This window comes from Varroa destructor, unplaced genomic scaffold (assembly GCF_002443255.2).
Source record: "Varroa destructor unplaced genomic scaffold, Vdes_3.0 BEIS01000004.1, whole genome shotgun sequence".
Taxonomy (NCBI): Eukaryota; Metazoa; Arthropoda; class Arachnida; order Mesostigmata; family Varroidae; genus Varroa; species Varroa destructor.
In genome coordinates, this window is record NW_019211457.1 from 26,899,847 (window position 1) to 26,920,466 (window position 20,620).

General features: G+C 42.8%; 1 protein-coding gene across 8 annotated transcripts in view; it reads right to left on the reverse strand.

Moving 5' to 3' along the window:
• Window positions 1-571: 571 nt before the first annotated feature.
• Pi3K68D (phosphatidylinositol-4-phosphate 3-kinase catalytic subunit Pi3K68D) overlaps window positions 572-20,620 on the reverse strand; it is a 44,763-nt gene continuing 24,714 nt past the window's right edge. For 7 of the 8 annotated variants that reach the window (XM_022805205.2, XM_086988689.1, XM_086988690.1 and 4 more), the window contains 6 exons: window positions 9,539-10,019; window positions 8,067-8,464; window positions 6,595-6,995; window positions 5,657-6,166; window positions 5,191-5,538; window positions 572-4,962 (listed from right to left, as the gene is read on the reverse strand). In XM_022805205.2, the coding sequence (XP_022660940.1) occupies window positions 2,440-4,962; window positions 5,191-5,538; window positions 5,657-6,166; window positions 6,595-6,995; window positions 8,067-8,464; window positions 9,539-10,019 (4,661 nt within the window). In that variant the 3' untranslated portion in view covers window positions 572-2,439. Of the gene's footprint in view, window positions 4,963-5,190; window positions 5,539-5,656; window positions 6,167-6,594; window positions 6,996-8,066; window positions 8,465-9,538; window positions 10,020-15,731; window positions 19,675-20,620 lie in introns of those variants that run through there. The other variant, XM_086988692.1, reaches the window with a different exon arrangement.

The following is a 20,620-nucleotide window of genomic DNA, read 5'->3' on the forward strand; positions in this document are numbered from 1 at the left end:
AAAAATTTGATTTTTTTTTTAATATTTTGCAGTTCCATATCGATTGACACTCCTTTTGCTGGTAATCTTTTTACTTGATTGCTTAGTTGGTGTTGTTTGTTGGCACGCTGCGATCCTCAACAGTAGTAGCTATTCTATGGACTAATTTACCAGCTCCCATAATTTACTTGTATGCGAATGTTATCTATATGTATAGCATAAGGTATCAGTTTTTGCCATCTCTGCCGCTAGTAGGCATGTTCTCCGCATTCATATGTTGTTTCTATTTCATTTCATCTTTTACAAATAGTCCGTTTTCCATATTAATTGTGTTACTGATACAGAGCAATGTGACCAAATTGCTTTAAGAAGGACAATTGTAGCTTATTCCTATCTTGTCTCCCGTGTTTCCAGGGCTCATTATCTAATCACCTATCGCTAATAATTGATTATGATCTTTGCATACATCAAAGGTTACGCGTATATAGATATCTATATTGTCGTCTATAAACAGTGTTTATTCGAAGTCTAAAACGAATTATGTGTCATGGGCCTACTCGTGGCTAGGTTATATAAAATAATTATACGATCATTATTTTAAAACAGAAAATAAAGCGTAATATATTTTTAGTACGTTTCTCTTTGTTCATTTTTACATAAACGCATAAGCAACGAGGTCGCTGTGCAAGCCTAGTATATTACGAAACATTATTATAATGTAAGGGTTTAGCTGTTTCCACTGGCTGATACTGATACATGTCTAATAATTACCATAAATATTGTAGTATTTTCAAAATCATATTTGTCCTATTCATTTCGATTCATCATTTTCTGCAATATTCCGTCTGCGAGTGTGTGTATCCAAATTGTATATTGTGAAGGAACCAGGTCGCCAATAGGCGTCTGACCGAGTTGCCGGCCAATCGAAAGACTTATGATATCGTCGGGATATCATCAGTTTCGGGATTCATGACTTTTATTTCGAGCCGCTACAGTATGAAATAGAACGCCAGGTATATTTGTTCTGTAGTTTTTCTATACCATCGGTTTCTGTTCCTCGCTGTATTTTGCAAAGAATGGTACGGTAGACGCGGTTCCTCGAATTTTTCGAAGTAACTTTTTTTTAATTTGTCCCCTAATTGATTCAAGTCTAGCAAGTTCATATACATCTGGTTATAAATTCCGTTTATTTCTTTTTGCTATTATATATCTATATCAGCATCTGTCTTACTTTTTTTTTGCACATCCCCATCGCTTCCATACGGGTGCACATCTGTTCTGTTTCGAACAAAGATGCGTTATTACACTTGAACATCCAATAATAATAATTATTATTATTATTGTAGTAATAATAGCAGTCATAGATTTGTCCCCTAAGTATTTATGTTCGGTTCACACAGACCACATATTCGATTTATATATTTAGACAAAGTTTCTCATTCTTTCTAAATAAATCTTTCACCCGTATCGTTAAAGCAATTGACTACCATTTTCTACAATTATCATATATAGATATAAATGTATATGTTGGTATGTTTATCCCATGTAGTAAATATTTATCTACATGATACTTTTTCCACTATATTCCTCATACTTAGCTTCTCCGCTGATAATAATCATGTTCGTATTGCTTATATTCCACATTTGCCCCAGCATATCTGTCTGCATAAAAAAAAATCTTTGTTTCGTTCATTTATTAAACCTAACTTCCTAGAACGCGATCCCACAATATTGATAGTTTTCCTGTTGTCTAATAATCTATGGAAACAGCTTTGCCGATAGACACTTTGGCGCTGTTAACCTGTAAAAACTGTCGTAGCGGTAAAAATTAGCGCTAGGTGATAATTCTAAAGCCACATGTAAGAATGAAGCTTTTGTTGCTTGCGAAGGCTCAAAATAGTAGAGATTCAAGCTGTGTGCGATATTCAAAACATTGCTCTACCAGATGGGTCGTTTCGAGCTAAGTAAAGATTAAGACAAACATCTTAAGAGGCTTCAGATTTCTCTTACATTTCTATAAACCACAAGCCAGAAAAGTTCATTGGGAAAAATCGAGCTAAAAAATCGTGAGTTGAAAAATCGTCGGCCAACTTAGCCAGTATAGTAGACATTCTAGTCCTGTGCGTACTTAAGACTTTGTGGTTTATAGAATCGTGGCAAAAAAATAAAAGGGTATTGTCAATTATTTTGGTTTATGAACACCTCATACATCGGGCACATATACTCTCAATTAAAGAAACAAAAGACCAACATATAATATGTGCGATAACTCACACTAATCAAATGAAATTCTGTGTTGACCATACGCTCGTCAAGTGTGTCCTTAATTTGATTTAGTAATTTCTAATTTTATTTGGATCAGTAGCCCTTGTGTATCTGCCTAGCATTTAAATTAATTATATGGGCTTAATTAATTCGTGCGACCTTCGTCGATGGTTTCTATTCATTAGGCCCAGTGAATCAGCTGGCGAACCCTCGCCCAACGGCTAATAGGTTGAACCAGGCGATATGTGGCTTCCTAAGGTCGAGTTTGTCAAGAACAATGTACGCACTGCCAAGCATTTCATTACCCTGCACTCGATCGTGGTCCCAGACCGACACCTCCAGTACTAAGGTCCGGAGGGTTTCATAGGGATATCGATACGAAACGAGCTCCATAAACGTGGGATGTTTACAGCGGCTAACTATACGAGTTTTGCGTTTAGTCTGTTTATCCGGGTCGGGTTTCAGATACGTCTTTACGTATGCATCTGGGGCAGTTTTGCGCTCGCAGCGCAGATTTTCGGCATGCATTACCATAATGGACAAGCGCTGATTGGCGAAAGTCAAATCCAGCTTAATTCGACCCGCGCTACCGGGCTCGTAATGTCCACTCGGCCCGGCCATTTGCAGCTCGTTGGTAAGCCGGTGCTCCTCCTTCAAGCCATCGTGGTCCCGATACAATGGGTGGAAGAATGTGTACACCAAATCACAGTGAGCAACCTCTTCCGCCATGTTCTGTAGTTCTCGAAGGAAATTGACTAGCTCAGTCTTACGTTTCTCGGCTACGTCGGCCGTATTTGTACGGCCGATCAACGAGCTTTTTGTTAGGGGCGGAAATGGAGCATTAGGAAATAGCTTGCTGAGTTTATAGTGAAACTCAAGAAACTCATCGTACGTCCGATGGACTTTTGTGTCCACCGATTCTTTGTCACGACGAAGGCGAATTACGTAGACGTAATGCTTTTCCGGAATGTGTTTCTTTTGGCAACCGATAATCTGGTAGTAAAGCAGACGTCCATCCGTCTTTTTCGTGTGAATCTTCGGGGCGAAGTTTAGCGTCAACGTATCGTTATGGTCGCCAGTGAAACGCATTTGGGCGATGTTATGAATAAAGAAGTTCATTTGTGTCGACATCGAACTCGACGCTTCGCGCACTAGCTGCGTGAAGGCGACAGATGCTTCAGCATGACTTTTCCCTAGCATAAGAGCTTTCTGTACGAATTGGACGGCGTCTTCATTGAGGCCGGGAATGCCTGAAGATACCATAAGACCAAATAGTGTAATAAGGACATTGCTACTTGCTCGAAGTATGTTGAATGCCTCGCAACATTTCTCAACGAAGATCTGGAACTTCTTCGAAGGCTTGTCTCCACCATTGATCACATACACCATGTCGCTTGTTAAGACAAAAGGAACTCGGTCCCGTTTGATACTGCCAAACATCTGCGAATCCCCAAGAAACTTGCCGAAGTCAATATGGAACATATGTCCCGATGGCCTTAGCATGATGTTGTCATTGTGCCGATCACATATACCCAATACGTATGTTGCAACACAATAACCGGCACAGCTGAGGCTGAAATTCTCTACTGCACGTTCATATTCGGCCTCGCTACCGTTGTGTTTCTTCAGCCATTCGGCGATTGGCTTGTCTTTGAACGAACCGGTAAGACCGTGTTCGGTCTGGATCTTGCGGAGGGTTTCCGCTTCACGCACAACTTCCACCATTCCTTCGTCCTTACCGGTGGCCACGCACTCAAACGTGATGATTCGAAGGTCTAGTCCCTGTTTGAGCCACAGCTTATCCATGATGCGGATCATCTGTAGAACCAACATGTCCTGACGGAGGTCATCACCCACTTTGAAAATTACCTCGTGCGATTCGGCCAATGGTTCAATGTTTTTAAACGTCACCTTTAACGGTAGCGTGTTCGAGGTAAAATACGAACAGTTCTTGACGTCAATTCCCGCTACTTCGAGGCAAGGGTTCAGTGGAAGACATAGAGGTCCATTTTGTTCAAGTTCATCATTTATGACGCGCATACTGTTCATGAGACAGCTGATACGGTCATTCTCTCGGGTACGCTTGAGCGCATCGGCCGACGTGCGTAAACCCCGTAAAAGCTTGTCTTGGGCTGTTATAAGACCTGAAAACGCTCCGCCAGAGATAATTCGCAAAGCACTCATCATCAGACGAACTCGCCGTCGGCTAAGCACGTTAGCTTCATTTTGACGCAGTAGCCAGTACATTTGGTGAGCGACTCGTGTTGATGTCAAGGCCCTTTCCAGCAAGAACCATGTAACCGGAGAGTCCTCCCACGCCTCGAAGCGTAAGGCCTGGACAAGTTGCGGCAAATGGTCACACAGCTCATCCGAGCCCACGTACTTTATCCAGCTAACGGCAACTCGTCGAACCTCGCTGTCGGGAAACTGTGGTAACAGCAGAGTCAGCGCCGATATATATGACGCCGGTTTCCATTCACGTAAAGTTGCGTAAATGTCTTTGAGATATATCCAACACCATGTGTCGCGAGACAGCAGCACTTTTGGTAGAAGTTGGGGCAACTTTCGGACGAACAAGCGACGGTCCCAAAAGAATTTCTTGTCTACTTCTGACGTGAGCAAACTGCAGAGTGGGTCGCAATCGAGCATTTCGCGTAGTCGTTGTTCCTCTTCTGGGTCTAAGTCAACTTCTACCTTCGGTACTTTCTCGTGACACACCTGTACACACAATTCAAGTTTAATAATAGCAAAACAACAAAAAAAGCCAGCATTACTATATATTAACATGTATGTTATGATAATGATATGATTGTAGTATCATTACGGTTCGGACTGGGGATATATTTAGTTGCACACAAATAAGTTAACTTCGAAGAGAAATAAGTTGGATATCATGTTAGTTTCATAATTATTTTCAGAGATAAACGCAAACAACAATTTACTTACTTTAGGAAAGAAAACAATATTATCAAACTCTGTAAATTGCATAAGCATCAGGGGCGCCGATGGTGAGTCACTGCAGCAGGGCGGTCCACTCATTTCGTCAACGTCAGCTCCCCATAAGGGGCACAATTTGATTCCTTGTACTAGTTCTCTTTTCGATGAGAACAGATTCAACGCAAACCAGCCCAATGCTACGCGCTGGCTGGGATCTTCTTTATTAAGTCCAAATAGTTTGACATAAAGTGCCGATTCCCTCGGCAAAAGTCGCATCGGAACTGCCAGCTCAAGCCAGTCCTCGAAATCGATTTTTTTGAAGAGGCCTTGACCCACGCGGCCATTCTGCGATTCTACCTGTTTTGGCAGCGAATAAAATTGCACAGCTCATTATAATATCATCATCACGCACTTGCATCACAAACGTCACTCAGATATTAGTAATAACTACAAGCTATTGCAGAACTATACTAACCTGGTGGATAATACGCCATCCATAGACCAGGTTGCAACACAAGATGAAACGGTCATGATTGACGAGCCACTCTGGTCGTGGCTGGTATAGGCTACCTGCTTGAAATAGCACCGAATCGCTATAAAGTGTAACTTCTTTTCGGCTTCTCTTGCCTGGGCTCGTTGGCGGGGTCATCTGATCATTGCACACGACGAAATCCACTGGAAACGTTTCCGAATATAAATCAAGCAACTGGTGTAGATTGCGCTGGATTTGAAGTAGCTGATATGATACGACTTCGCGTCGACGTTCCATCTCAATTAAGTCTGGAGCATCGGCCTCACACAATCGCTCGAGGCCTTCCAAAGCTTGTACCAGATCGTTTGTCTCAACTCGCGATAGCCTGGCGCATACCGCTTTAACGACCTGTACAACACCGCTTGCACGAACGACTCCGCTGCTTTGTCTCAAGATACGTGAAGCTTCCTGCCGAAATGTATCCAGGTAAACCCGGATCTCAAGAAGTTCCACCTATAGTTCAGCATATCACATAATGTAGCATCGCTATGTTAGTTTAACATTGCGTTAGCTATAGAGATTTTGTATACCAGCCAGAAATCAACTTGTCTGGATCTCCCGTGAGTGGAATGATGATATTATGCACACAGACAAAAAATCGAGACAATGCCTTAGGTTTTATAACAACCGTTCATATAACAATAATTTCTCTATTGTTGGACGAACGCTGATACACACGGATACGCAACGTAACTGAACGATGATTAATGAAAATATTGTTATAGCAGTTCTTAAACAAGGGTTTTTACGACCACACAATTTACGTCACTTTGTTTACTAATTTTTGTGCACTTCTTTCTGTTCGATGTACAGTGTCATTGAACACCAAAGCGATCTTGCCAATGAAAAGGCTTGGTCAACATATGTAAAATTCATCTTACATTGTGGGAGTCAGCAGGGAGAAGATCGCAGCTCTTTACATCCAGGAAGTGCGCGTCGTCCCGGAGCACTCGCTGCCATGGCCTGCGGAGCTCCTCAATTTTAACAAGCGTCAGATACAGCGGTCGGTCAAACTTCACACACCAGTGAGCGTACTCGTATTCGCGAACCATCGAATCAGATGTGAGGTACTCAGCTCGTCCACGTACCCGAAGCGCGTAATTATCCATGTTGATATCATCGAGCCCGGCTGAGTAAACAACCTGTGAGATGACATGCTGAATCGTTGTACTCACGTCACAGGTAAAGCAAAATGGTCTTTCGCATGCCGGGGTTGAGATTTCCATACGGACGCTCATTGGCTCTTGCCACCGAGTGTCTAAAGTTGGCGAGACGATCAGGCCTGGAAACAGAATGACTCAGTGAATGACTAAAGTATTACTCTTTCATTTGGATAGCCTGCAGGAGACAAACTGGCCGAATTTGTGTTTTAACTAATTAGCCAACAAATTTCCAGGCACGAAAATAGAGAAAGCGTGCTGATCCAATTCTGTTTTTCATTCATTAGAATGCTTTAAATATATTCTGGAAGTAATTGATTGAATAACAATACACTATTTACGTAAAACATGACTTTTTGCTTCCCATTTAGTTTCTCATGAAATAAGAAGTGGGCCGCGGTAAACTCCCTGTTTGCCTCATAAGATAAAACGAACGAAATGGTATAGAGGCGTACATAATTTATCAGACTCCTTTTGGCGTGTGCTCTCCTGGCCCGCCTGGGAACAGTATCATGGCACTTGGCAGATACGTGAAAACGAAGCTGCGTTTTCCGAAATGGCCTTTTTGGCTGGTATCCTTTTTGTTGGTAATGAGACATACTAACGGAATAGACAACAGCGTCTTTCAAGAAGGAGGACACACGATATGGTAACTTATCGTATCCGACAGTGACTGCCTTCGATGATATGTTTACTTCATGCGTTTGATAACGACGGTCACATTAAAAGGCGTGTACACATTTTGTGAAAAGTAAAGGACAGAGTTTGGCTCAGGTCATATGAGGTTTGAAGTACCTGCGCATTCACCATTAGCATGTGCGGTCATATGTAAAATGTCACTCTTTAGAAAACACGTGAAACCTTCAATGCAGCCTCTGAATAGCATGTATTCATAAAAAATAAAGCAAAATTTCTTAATGAAAGAAAGAGTCTCGCATTCGAATGATGATTATGACCTAAGAACGAGTCAATTTTTCAACAGTCTGCAGTTTTACCGTACTCCATACTCCCCAAATAGTAATTTGAATCAGTAATTACAAGCAATACTTTTCCTAGACATTAGATTTCGCCTATTTGGGCTGCGGTGATTCGTTAGGTGGTCTATGAAGTGGCGCCGCAGACTCAAACAAAGCCAATATTGTGGTAGATTTCGATACATTTAGAATAGAACATAATCTAAGAGGATTACGTACCAGGATTAGTAAGGTGGTCGTCATGGGTAAACTCCGATCGAAGTTGTTTGCATTTACTCCAAAATACCTCATCGTCAGGATTGGCTGACCTCTGTCGCTGTTCGACCCGAAAACCCTCGAGGAAGCGAAGGCGTTCCTCGCTCCGTTTGGCCAGAACCTCTGATACCGAGCCGGGCGACGATGCTTCACTTGACGGACTTGCCCTTTGCGTGATCTCGTTCTCCCTGACGCAGCTAATGTCATTTTCATTGTGCAAGGTTGTTGTAACCGCTGGCGTTGACGCATCTCCCGACGTCTGTGATGGATGCTGCTGCTGTTGTTGTACGACAGTAACGCTTTCTCGTTTCCGTAAACTCTCACGTTCAGCCGGTACAGGTCGGCTAGCTTTGGGTAGCTGTCTGTAAAACATTCTCACTAGGTCAATCACAACTGCTTGCCATATACAATTATACCCTTGTTTTATCCATACATCGAGGCTGAGCTCGCGTATACCGGCACTAAATCGAAATTTGAAGTGACTCTTTCAGCTCTACTTTCACGGTATAGTCAGATCATTTTACTAGTCTGAGCGGTAGCTACGCATAGTTATATTCGCACTTGAACAGTTCTTCTTCAGACATCGCGGCTCGACTTCAGTGTACTTCGAACAAACCGAATCTTAATAAGAACTGGCGACGAAGTCCTCCCACGCACAGCTATCTTCTTTATAAGAAGATAAGCTGTTAATTCGATTCCACATCGAAATTACCTAATGAGGTGTCAAGCAATGTATAATTACTCCATTTTCAATTTAATTACAGCTCATAAGTCAAGCTAAGCTGTCGAGGCTGGCTTGAAACGTCACCGAATAGTACAGTTTATCTAGTAACCGTCTGACGGTTGGCAGTGTGTCCGTTAGTGGACTAGCGAAAAACGACAGGCGGGTTACATATCACTGTAACATGCGCGCAAAGACGGTGCCGTAACTGTTTATCCATCCTGAAAGAAAAGCCGAGCACCCTGACCAAACGGTGGCAAACCTAGGTGATCACCACAAATCGAGGGATTATAGTATTTTCTTTAGCTAGCTGTCCGGTGCTGTTCGTTAATAACAAAGGCCGACACATCGTGATATATTGGTTCTAAGTAAATTGCCAAAGTAAAATCAAATCACCCTCCTGACAAAAACGAGCTAGCAAATCCTATTCGCTTGCACTCTAACGCCAGTGGCTGTCTGCCGCTATGGGTAGAAACGATGGTGTTGCTAAAAAGATAACTAAGCATCAGCACTGTCTACTAGAGGTATTCGCAATCATGCTACAAGTAGTGCGTGGCGGGATTTAAAAAGATAGTACCCAAGCCATCAGCGTAAGCTCCCGGTTGTTCGTTTATACCGTAAAGGGTTATCACGCGTTTCAATATTTTCAGACATTCGCTAACTACGAATCTTTCGCTGTATTTCTGCTTTGCCCTGCGTCGTTTTGTTGTCTCACCTGTTATGTTCATTTGCAGGCGCAATCGTTTGTTGACCGGCCTGCTGCTGCTGCTGCTGATCCGATATGGGATCTTGTCGGTCCGTTGAGGGGGGGCCGAATGGTTGACCGCTGCCGACCACGGGCGGACTGTGGCGACTCGATGGACTCGGAGAATTGACCTTTAGCGGGTCGAATAGATCCAAAACGTCGCCGTCCCCGCGAAGGGAATCGAGGTCAAGGTCTATCAGATCCGACGTTGCCTTCCGATGCTGGATACCTACATGATCCTGCTGGTGAAGATGAGCCGATTGATAAGGTGAAGCTGCAGTAGCAAGACGATGTGTTTGCAGAGTGCTAGGGGCGTCATGGTGGCCGGCTGATGTCAGGCCTGAAGAGAGCTGTGAGCCGAAATTGGTCAGTGTGTGAAGCTGCGCAGGTGGTGGAGCTGCGAAGTGGCCGTTCTTCATCGGGGCGGGGGCGTGAACTCCAACAGGAGTGCCTGAGGCAATCTAATTGTTAGTATGAGCTTGTACGGAAATTGCAAAGGTTTAATATTCAGAATGAGCAACCTCTCGTTTTCGCACTGAGATAAAATATATATATATATATATATATATATATATATATATATATATATATATATAAAGGTGAAAATAATTTTTTCCCACATAAATTGTGCCATTTACACCTGTGGATGTAAAACAGTTGCGGTATTAAAAGCACACATATGCAGATCAAAAGAGTAGACATTTTGAATTTGTTAGATGGTTTAAAAATTGACGCGGCTTGGTACAGTCAGACTGCACGAGATACATTTTACGTTCAATACACGCGATTGAATACACGAACTTGAGCAGAAGATTAGTCAACTCTTGTTAATTTGTAGGGATCTAATGCACCGTGATAACGAAGATTTGCAGCTGGTGAACGTCCGAACATTTCGAGTCTGAATAAAGGATAACTATAAGTTATGTTTTACAACAGTAATCGGCAATGAATCCTACTTTTTCCTAGCGATGTCAAAAGTAGTCGAATGAAGAATGTAGATAAAACGACCATTTTTTGTGTTTTTATGATCTTCTGCAGTTAGTTAGACGTATTCAAATAGAATACGCTATAATAAATTAGCTATTGAATGTAGCCGGACTTGTATTCGTCATTTGAAGAGGAGGGGTTTGACATTTTTGTCCTCCGATATGAAACTTACATTGTCATACATATGTTATGAGTTAGCTATATGCAGTTATGCTCATAGGACCAAGCCCTAAAATAAAACGACATGAAGGACCTGATTGAAATATTCATTCGAATCCTGCTCAGCTACATAGTTATTATATGCAGATCATCTGTAAAATGTCTTTCAACGATCTCTCGACCGGTTTAAGGAAACCTCCTTCACTACGTTTAACATTTAATAAAAGAAGTCCGATGCCATTAAATGTGTTCCTATGACACTATTGATATGATGGCTGGCCATTAGTAGTTCCATTTAGTCCGTCGCTGAATAACCCTGCCTATGTGTTTTCAGGTCCCATAAGGTTCTAATAGACACAGAGCAGCCCTCGGTCGTTGCTTGGTAGTTATCCATCCTTCAATTTAGCGGTCCGGCGTCATTACCACTTTGATGTAGGTCCTACTATCTCAACGCCTGTTTCGGCCATCAAATTGACTGAGCAGTACACTTCTGTAACATATATCCAATATTAGAGATGGATTTCTGTATATTTTGGTATAGAAAAACACGCCAGAATGATTAGCAAATATCCATTTAGTAAAATAAGAATCAGAAGCAAAGCGTATAGTCGGAACTGCTAGACACATACACTTAGTGATTAGCCTGCCCCGGCAAGGAAAACGCGGTGGCACTTCAATCACGGATACACTAACTCTATACTCTTGTATAATGCCATCATTCTCAAGTAATTATTTCACCCTCAGACACTCCATATTTTCTATGCCATCCCTCACTGTCTTTTCTTTGTAAAATGTTCCAGTGTACAACGACCCCTTGTACCGACATATGTTATCGTTAATAGACCGATCTCCCCAACGGAATAATGGCAGAGCTAGTAATAGAAATTTCTTCTATTCGTCGTCCATTGGCTTGAGTGAGTGCCGATTATCACAGAATGCGACGTCAACAACACTTGTACCAAACGTAACGTTCAAAAATACGCAAACAATTATTCTCGCCAGCACGAAAAAGACTGGATAAAAGTTATTTTAATGAGAGACACGATGGTCCATCGACTTTTCTACGCGGTCCTTTTCCCCTGCACGGCAGTCTTTACGGCGACGTACAATTTCCTGTTGTAGAGTAGCCGGTATGTTCTCCACTTTGTTGCCTTAACGGTCTTGACCGAGGCCGCTGCTATGCTTGTGACAATGGTTACCCGTGCCTGTACGTTGTTGACGTATCGTGATGCAATCGAAGGCACTCCAGTTGTTGTTCTTGCTGCTACAAATCGGCGTTTGTATTTAGCTATAGTGTCGTACCAATCTGCGTTTGCATGCTTTTTATTTACATTCTATTTTTCTGTATGTCATTTTATAATCCGCATTGCCAAATTGCCCGCTACGACTTTCCTGTTTACCCTGCTAGACGAATTATCGAAGATTTTCATGGCTTCTCAAAACGTATACCGTTGCCTGTGACACTCGTCCGTTGCTGACCATCAGGCGCTTCATTATATGGCACCTCATGCCGTAACTATTAGTGTAAAGGTTATATGCGGAGACTCTCTGTATTAGCGAAACTTTCGACCCGGTCCGAAACAGAGATTCTATAAAGAAGCAAACAGAGCCCAGGCTAAGTATAGGCTGTTGCGGAAAACGTTGGCCCTGGCTCGCCAAGACGAAGGTTCATCGTTTAATGGAGCGCCTTTTAGCGAAGCAATTACGCTGCACTAAGTTATTACATTCTACAATAGAAACAATGGAATGCATAGTCATTCGCGAAAGCGTTTCAACGAGCAGATCGAAGCGTGCGTTTACTATACTTCGGTTGCCACCGGGTTGAACGGCATAGACATTTGTACAGTCTAGCCCGGGGTAAGTTGGCAAAGCCTAATATTACTCATCGTTCACCTTTGCGGAATAAGCAGACACCCGATTCTTCAGCCGCCAATGAATCATCACGCTCCGTTAATTGGCGCACAGGTGTCGGAACGGGAAGGCCACCGAAGTGTGCTTAGAAGCCGATGACATAGGACATGTTGAAATAGAATGCATTCGTAGTTTTTGAGCACAATGGATTACTGCTTGTCGACTCTCACCGATTCCTAGAAAATGAAACATCACAGATCTGGTGATTCCCTATGGGCTGTCGTTCTGGGCTGTTTTTCTTCTCCGCTAGCGTCTTCTATTGCACTGCCTTTATATTTAGCTGGCAAAAATCGGCCCGTCCGGTCGATTTTTGTTTGCAACTGGCAATTAGATTTTTTTTACGTTCGCCGACACAGGCTTCACGACGACTCATTGAGACTGCATTTCAAAAACGTATCAAGTTTAGCTCTTTCTAGGAACTTGCCTTACCGGGTTCTCGCCGGGCACCTGTCAGGTGGCCGACAGAAGGCGATGTATTTTCTATTTCTTAAATGAAACTGGATAGCTTATACATTGGTTATTTGTAGAGGAACTTCTAGGTGACAACCAACTTTCAATAAAGGCATTTAACCCCTTCGTCATATGCTACTCGGCACTTGCAGAGTAGGCCACATCGATTAGCTTATTAGAGCCTTGCAAGGCGATCCCGGTATATATCCACATATATTACTAATGATACTTAAGGTAAAAAGGAACTCGGTCTATCAATTTACAGGGGTCCTGAACCATAAGATGTTTCGAGTATTTCACTTAGCTTAATATTTCAACATCTGTTTCCGCAGATTCAAATGTAACTTGCACATTTATACGCTTCCGGTATCATAAGCTAGAGTAAGTTACGTGAATACAGTTTTATGCCCTAACAATGAGCGGTAACGCCATCAAGAGGAACGTCCAAAAAAAGCCAGTTTCGGCCGCTGAAGCAATAAGAAGCTAAAACTATTATATGAACACCATATTGTCACTTTAAGATAACTCCAGTATTTGGTTTATTCCGTATAAGCTGTATATTACGCCCACGTAATCGCCAGATAGTGAATAGCAGTTTAGAAGAACCTAGGTTAGCCTTTACTTTAATGAAATCAATAACAGAGAGTTCGTTAGCTAAAATATTTTTACGCAGGTTATCTAGGTCAAGCACAAATCTAGTCTATCCCATCGCATTATACATTAATCATGTCTTTACCACTTGGTAGAAAACGCAAACTGGAAAACCTACTCGTAAACGCAATATGCTTAATGCAAGTTATTTGGAAGCGCCCCAAAGGGCAAAACATTCATGGTCCTCGTGTCGGCATGCAACAGCTAGCACGCTCCAGAAATGTGTTTCTTTTTTAGATCTGTTCTTAAAACGCCGCCCACAACTGAATCTTGCAAAATGGAGGGATCATAATGGTCTTCTCTGAAATTTATACGTAACGTATGCGGAGGCCGTTCGCACTTTTACGCAGAAAATCCATTCAACATCGTACACCCGCGCATATTGGCATATGCGTCGAGCCTCTAGGCCATTGTACGCCGGTGATCGTGACTCTGGCCTGACTGTGGCCTACGTATATATATATATAGAATATATTACATTCTTTCTTCTAAAATAAATAAGATAAAAGTTCTTTTAGATATCGTCGCTTGGCAGACATATCGTTGACGATGCTATTTTGAATGACATGTGTATCTGACTAGACAAAACAAAGTTTGCCCTCGTCTTCGAACTGGTTTTGATTTCGAATTTTCGCTCTTTGATAATACTAGATAAAGTTACGTTCGGCATGCCCTTCTATTACTTACTAAATTAAGCCCACCTACCTAAGCAGATGCGGTCATCTCTGGAAATGTTGTTGACCAAGTACAGTATACTGCGACGACTTAAGAAAAAAATATCATTCATTTTAATAACTAAATTAATTAATTTTGGTACTGTGGGAGTTTCTCATACGAAAAACAAAAAAAAAAAAACACAAAAGTTAATAGTAGCAACACAGTTATTAGAAAAGAGGCATCATGGCATTCGTAACTAAGATTATATTAAATTGCAAGGCATGTAAAATTATTATACAAATTGCATTCTCAGCCGTTAATCGATCGATTGTTCCGGTCAATCCATGAACATACGCTTATAATAAGCGTTGTAGCTAGATAGCTTATGACCGTGCATTTTTCGGGGATGGAAGAAACCTCACAGCTTTCTAGCTATAGATCATGGACTTGACCGTGAGGTTTGGCTAAACCCCTTTCAAACACGACAGAATATATAATTGTGTATGCATTTAGTAAGTAACAGGATTGATTTTGCTGCTAACCGAATTGAAGCTGTCGTTATCCAGTTGAAATGGTATTCCTTGTTCATCGTAATGGTTGAAAACAACCAGAGTGTGTTACATAGGCCAAAATACCAATGAGTTATGTATAGAAATAAAATGCACCAATACAGAAGCCTAATCAATCGCTGCTGCACAATTGGCAGTGGGATCAGCTTAAACGTTGCGTTGAGCTCAACTATCCAAGCAACTATATGACTATGTATATGGTACCGACATAGCTCAAAAGCAATCCCGAATGACCTTAGCGTTGCCGTTTTCTGCGCAACTTACCCTACTATTATTTAACGTAATACTGAATCACTGCTGTTCTGTAATAGATTATATCTAAATATAACACTTCAAATGAGAGGGACTGCCGAACAGCGGTACGGTAAGAGAGCCGCTGTTCACACTTGAAAGGGTTCTCGGCCTAGGCCGGAAGGCACCAGCCACTGGTTTGGCATGCGTGATTCCTGAAATTCCAGGTAGACAGCCTGCTTACGGAACATAAAAAAATTGTCCTATGGCTGACCACAACGATACAATACCGGTTTGCTATGTAAATTGTTAGAATACATAAGGCCAGCGAGAGCTGCCCGGATAGCAAACTCAGACTGCAAATAGCTACATGATAGCCGTAGTTATTCGAGCAGTTATGCGAGGCAAGCTAACTTATAAAAAGTATTATATTGAAAACAACTCGTAAGACTCAATGTTCAATGAGATTATATCGCGGTATTCGTTGAAATTAGGTAGCAAAACAATGAACGAAAATAATACGCTTACGAATGTGCGGTAAAACATACCAGCGAGTAGAGTGCTCCACGGATCCGTACAGTTCAGTAAATGCGCGACCGGACTATCCCAGCTAATTAAATCACCAGCGCGATCTATGTCCATTTTTTTTTTTTAGTTACACTCTGCAGCTTGTATAATAACAACTATCGATACTTGTCCGTATCCCTTCCCGAACTTATCGATGTCCCGATTGAATTTATTTCTCATGGACGATTCGAACGTTCCTGTTGCACCAAACTCGATGGGAAATATAATGCAACACAACAGGACATTGACTGGGATCCATTGCTGCATCTTTAACATTTTCTAAATTAAGCTTATTCCCGTTAATGTAATTTCATTATATGACATTTTACAGTTCTGCCTGTGTCGTTGTCCATCGTCGTCACGTATTCGTCAGTTGCACGTCAAGTACGTCGTCTGACTGAGCTCTGGCATCAATGTGTGTCGTACACCTGCATTTCGTCGTAAGCCTTTTCGCAGTTAGGTTACGTTCTCGTTATCCTTTATACAAATAACACTTCTCATACATGGAGTGTTCATTGCGCTACACACTATGACCGTTATCACAAACGCTACCACCACGTTAGCTATGACAACAACAGAAAAAACGACACCACTGCTACGATCCGACGCAAAGCAACGTGCGATGTAGTCTGCGTTTCTGGAACGCGGACGACCCTTCCTGAAAGAGCGGTCGGATCGATCACTGAAGTAAGGTAATGGACAGCCGACTGGAAGAAGGCGTATTACCGTCTCACCAGCGCGTTTCGCTAAAGATGGAATGAGAGTGGACAGCAGTTAACTGGCTATGGCAAATGATAATGTTGAATATTTACATCGAGCCAGCTAGTGTAGGACGCCGTCAGCCGCCGCACCATCATACCAGCACAGGCAGCATGAGGGGTTTCGACGATATTGGCATAGAGCCACAGACTTCCTCCTGGGTGTAATAATAGCCTGCTTCGTGCCACGGCCGTGTTCACGGCCTGCGTATCATCCTAGGCGTACGCGCGTGGCCATCGTTCACTCTTTCTTCGTCTCGATGTGGCTGAACAGAGTTTTGGCAAATCAATGACGAAAGAAGGAACATACGACTTTGAAATCTACACCCCGGAACAGGGGCTAATTCTCTACGAGACGTCTGTAGAGAAATATCAACAGCGAACTTCGGATACGCCGTGGTGATAGCATCTAACAAGGCAAAACGGACCGGCAATCGCAACCTTTTGTGGCCTTCTCGTTCAGTATTTGCACTGTTCTAGATAGAACCCCCTGCGTTAGCAGTAAAGGAGCAATGGTAACACCGGCTTGACTATGCTTCTCAGTGTTAGCACAACAGCTAGTTAAGGCCTGTGAACTCTACTAGGACTATAATGGCTCCTGTTGACATTACTACTGCAATCAACTGGGGGACCGGTCAGGGAGATCGGTAATGGCGTCTGGTGATTGACTTTATAACTGCCTCCGTTTTAGCGGTCAGCAATGGACGTCTACTGCGGCGACAATTAATTGCAATAACAAGTATACGTGGACCTTTCCAGTATTCTAGGATAACGCTAAGCATCTGATAGCAACGACGGCCAAAGCAACAGAAAAAGCGTCTTCCGTATGCCTGCATACACTACGGCAACGCCGAAAATCGTAACAATGAGTTTTTCGGCGCGGCACGCTTTTCTATGTTGGTCCATCGACGTTTTGTTACTCCGCTTGCTTCGGTGCTTCGTCGTTTTTCTCGGCGTGGCAGACAGCCACGTCAGACCGATTGCCGTTGCTCCATTCTAGCTAGCGCGGCTCGTAGTTGTAGTTATCCACGCCTGGCTGGCTTGTTCGCCAATATGATCGCCGCGACTGGTATGCCCCGCCATTGACGCTGAACGCGGCTGTTGCCAGTGAGCACGCGAAGTCGCGGTAAAGGACAAAACGCAAAACATCGAGACTTAATAAAAGATTGTATGACCGGCGACATGGTAGTGATGCCGGCCAAAATATACGTTACCATCAGCGAATCGCGAGTGGTGGATACCCCCCCGTAAGAACAACACAAAGCCATATAGTCTGCCGTTACAACAAGTCCGGTGTTACAACGGCCATAACCACGTAAATAGCGTCGTCAACACAAAGTGTGAATCTTCTGGTTATTTTACAGCTATGGAACACGTCGGAAGAGTCGTTCTCACTTCTCGTAAACGGGACGTGCTTTCCGTGTCTCCAAGAGGACAGGTGTGAGCGGCTGGCCAATCGGCAGTTTCGCGACGATGTGTGGTCGAATCGCTGCGAGCGAGATCCTACATACGGGCAACAGAAAAGTTAGTTGAACCGAGCTGTTGCTGAGCATTACCTCTGATGATGGCGATCGTCTCTTAGCTGCCAGACGCGGTAGCTGTTACAGAGGTAGTATTTGCAATAGCCCTGTGCTAACACTGCGGTACGAGTTCGCCAGACATAGTTTATGCGTTTAAAAGCTCAACTTCTCGGACAAATGCTATGGGATATTTGAAACAAGAGAAAAAGATGAAAGACTTATTCGACACAGAAATCCCCCACTGGAACAGACTGAACTACGCAAGCGGTCAGCAGACGGTAGCCAAGTCTAGAAAATGGGCAAAAAGTCACGCGAAGTCTTCGCGGTGCAACGTAACCAAATGGGTTAACCAAGATGAAATTGTTTTAGAAAACTGCCAAGAACGACACTGCCAAAGGGGCTGCGTGTCATCCACGAACGTATATAGATGGACGCCCATAATTCATTGATTTGGGATAGATAGAGCAACAGACTAGTGATGGTCGCATTTATCGAATCGAGCTAGTTTTTCAACACACGTAATAGCAAGGCCGGCAATGGGATAGCTAGACAACAGTATAAGACTTATATATTTTTAGAAAGCAGCTTTAGTCTGAGATGCGCTAGCCTATAGGAACGGACTCCTAACAGCGTACCTCCTGTGAGCCAGTTAGGCCAATCCCGGGCGCTGCCTTCTTTGGCTTGAACAACGTTGCTTTTTTATTCTGTTTTTATTTGTAGCGGCAGCCATTCTCAGGTACTATTTAGGTCGTAGACAACTAGCACAGTTGGAATAGTGGGTGGTAAAGAATTCGTGGTGGGAATTAGGTGGGCGGCCCTGGACAAGCCGACAGACGCGTCTGTTAGCAGGGAAAGTGTTCACTATATTTTCCTTGATGAAGTCGGGGAGAGCGTGTACAGCTTAACATAGCTTAAAGCAACCGGCGTTTTTACTTCCATAACAACGATTAGACATATGTCTATCTCTAAATCCGTTTCGAAGTCAGAAGTTTTCTGGGTGTGGGATGAGGTGCAAACTCTACGAGCTTCTTCTTCATACAGGTTAACCTGACCTGGTAGAAATTTAAATCTGGTATAGTAAGAAGTAAAGCATGCAAAAATAGACAGTATACGCTATTTCTTTTAGCAAATTTCAATATAAAGAGAAATATATTTGACCCTGGGTGGAACCCTGGCTGCGTGATCGTCCACAAATTGGAATCGCATAAACTAGACCTGTCGTACTACGCTAGTTGCGTTCAGCCCTATGCTATCACAATAAAGAGAAACTATCTGATATAAATACAATTTACCATTATATAATTCTGTATAAGCATAGTCCGACTACTTTAACAAGCTGTCAATTGACGGTCCAAGGAAACGGTGCGCAAGAAGCTGCGGCCCTTACATACGCTTTGTCAAACGTAAAGAAAACGTGCACCCCCATTCGGCCGGCTCTCTACTGCGGATGCTTAGATGGATAAACTCCTTACACCTTTCCACATTCTCCGAGCTACCGACGGGACACAGAACTCGCTGATTCGCCAAGCCCACGTTTATTTCTACGGGAGTCTGGCTTAGCCAGTACGACATAAAACGTCAGGCCTCGATATCGTAAAATTATCTTGACCTGTCAATCATTAGGGAAGCACACGACTTCCGAATGTCGAACGCTGCTGTCGAAGCTTAGTTCCATAGTTGGGTTGAAATGTCTAAATGACAGAGGGTAATCGCGTGCAAGCTAGCCGTGATTTGTAATATTCATTATAAAAAATTTCACCACTTGATATTTATTAGTCAATCGAGTCCAATCTATAAGGCACCTCACTGCTGAATGATAGGCACCAGCACATCTGAAAATGGGCATTCAGCAATTGGGATGGGAATCTAATAATAGACTGATTTACTTTCGCGTTGACGATTTTTGTTTATGATTTACTCTGACGAGCGTTACTGCATCAGGGGCCAGTTCAAGCCTCGCAAGAAGATCTGATACCAAACGATTAAAATAAAATGACGTAAAATTCGTACAGCTGAGCTACATTAAACGTTTATCATACAATACTAGTGTGTCCCACATAACCCGAGTGCTTTAGATTGTCCAATATGCACTACTATATTGATGCTAGTAAATTCGCGCCTGTCGTCTATTCTTACCAAAAGGATCATTCGCAACGATCGGACATTCAATTTATCGCAGGCGGGAGTCAGCGGTCGATAAATGAACGCCTGTATTCGGGATTCGTAGATTCGGGAAAAGGCCGCTGCGCAATGCACATGCTATGGGTGAGCAATTATGGTTTTTGCAAATAAATGTTAGTATTTTCTCGAGGAAATAGGTTTGTAAATAGGATCGTTTTCGTCAAATAGTCCACTTTATTTTGTTACAATTTTGTGACAAAATTTGGAGTTACGGAAAAGTTTAGTTTGGGCAGCCTGAATTTTTACCTACCTAACTATCGTGACCTTCAGTTCTTACATGCATTTAAATACGTGCTTTGGTCAAACCATTCGTGAGGTAAATGTTCAACGGACATGGATGGCACCATTATATTCCTCAATAAAGCTCTACATCGTTTGACTTCTGTAGCGCTAGAATGTGAGGCTCTATTC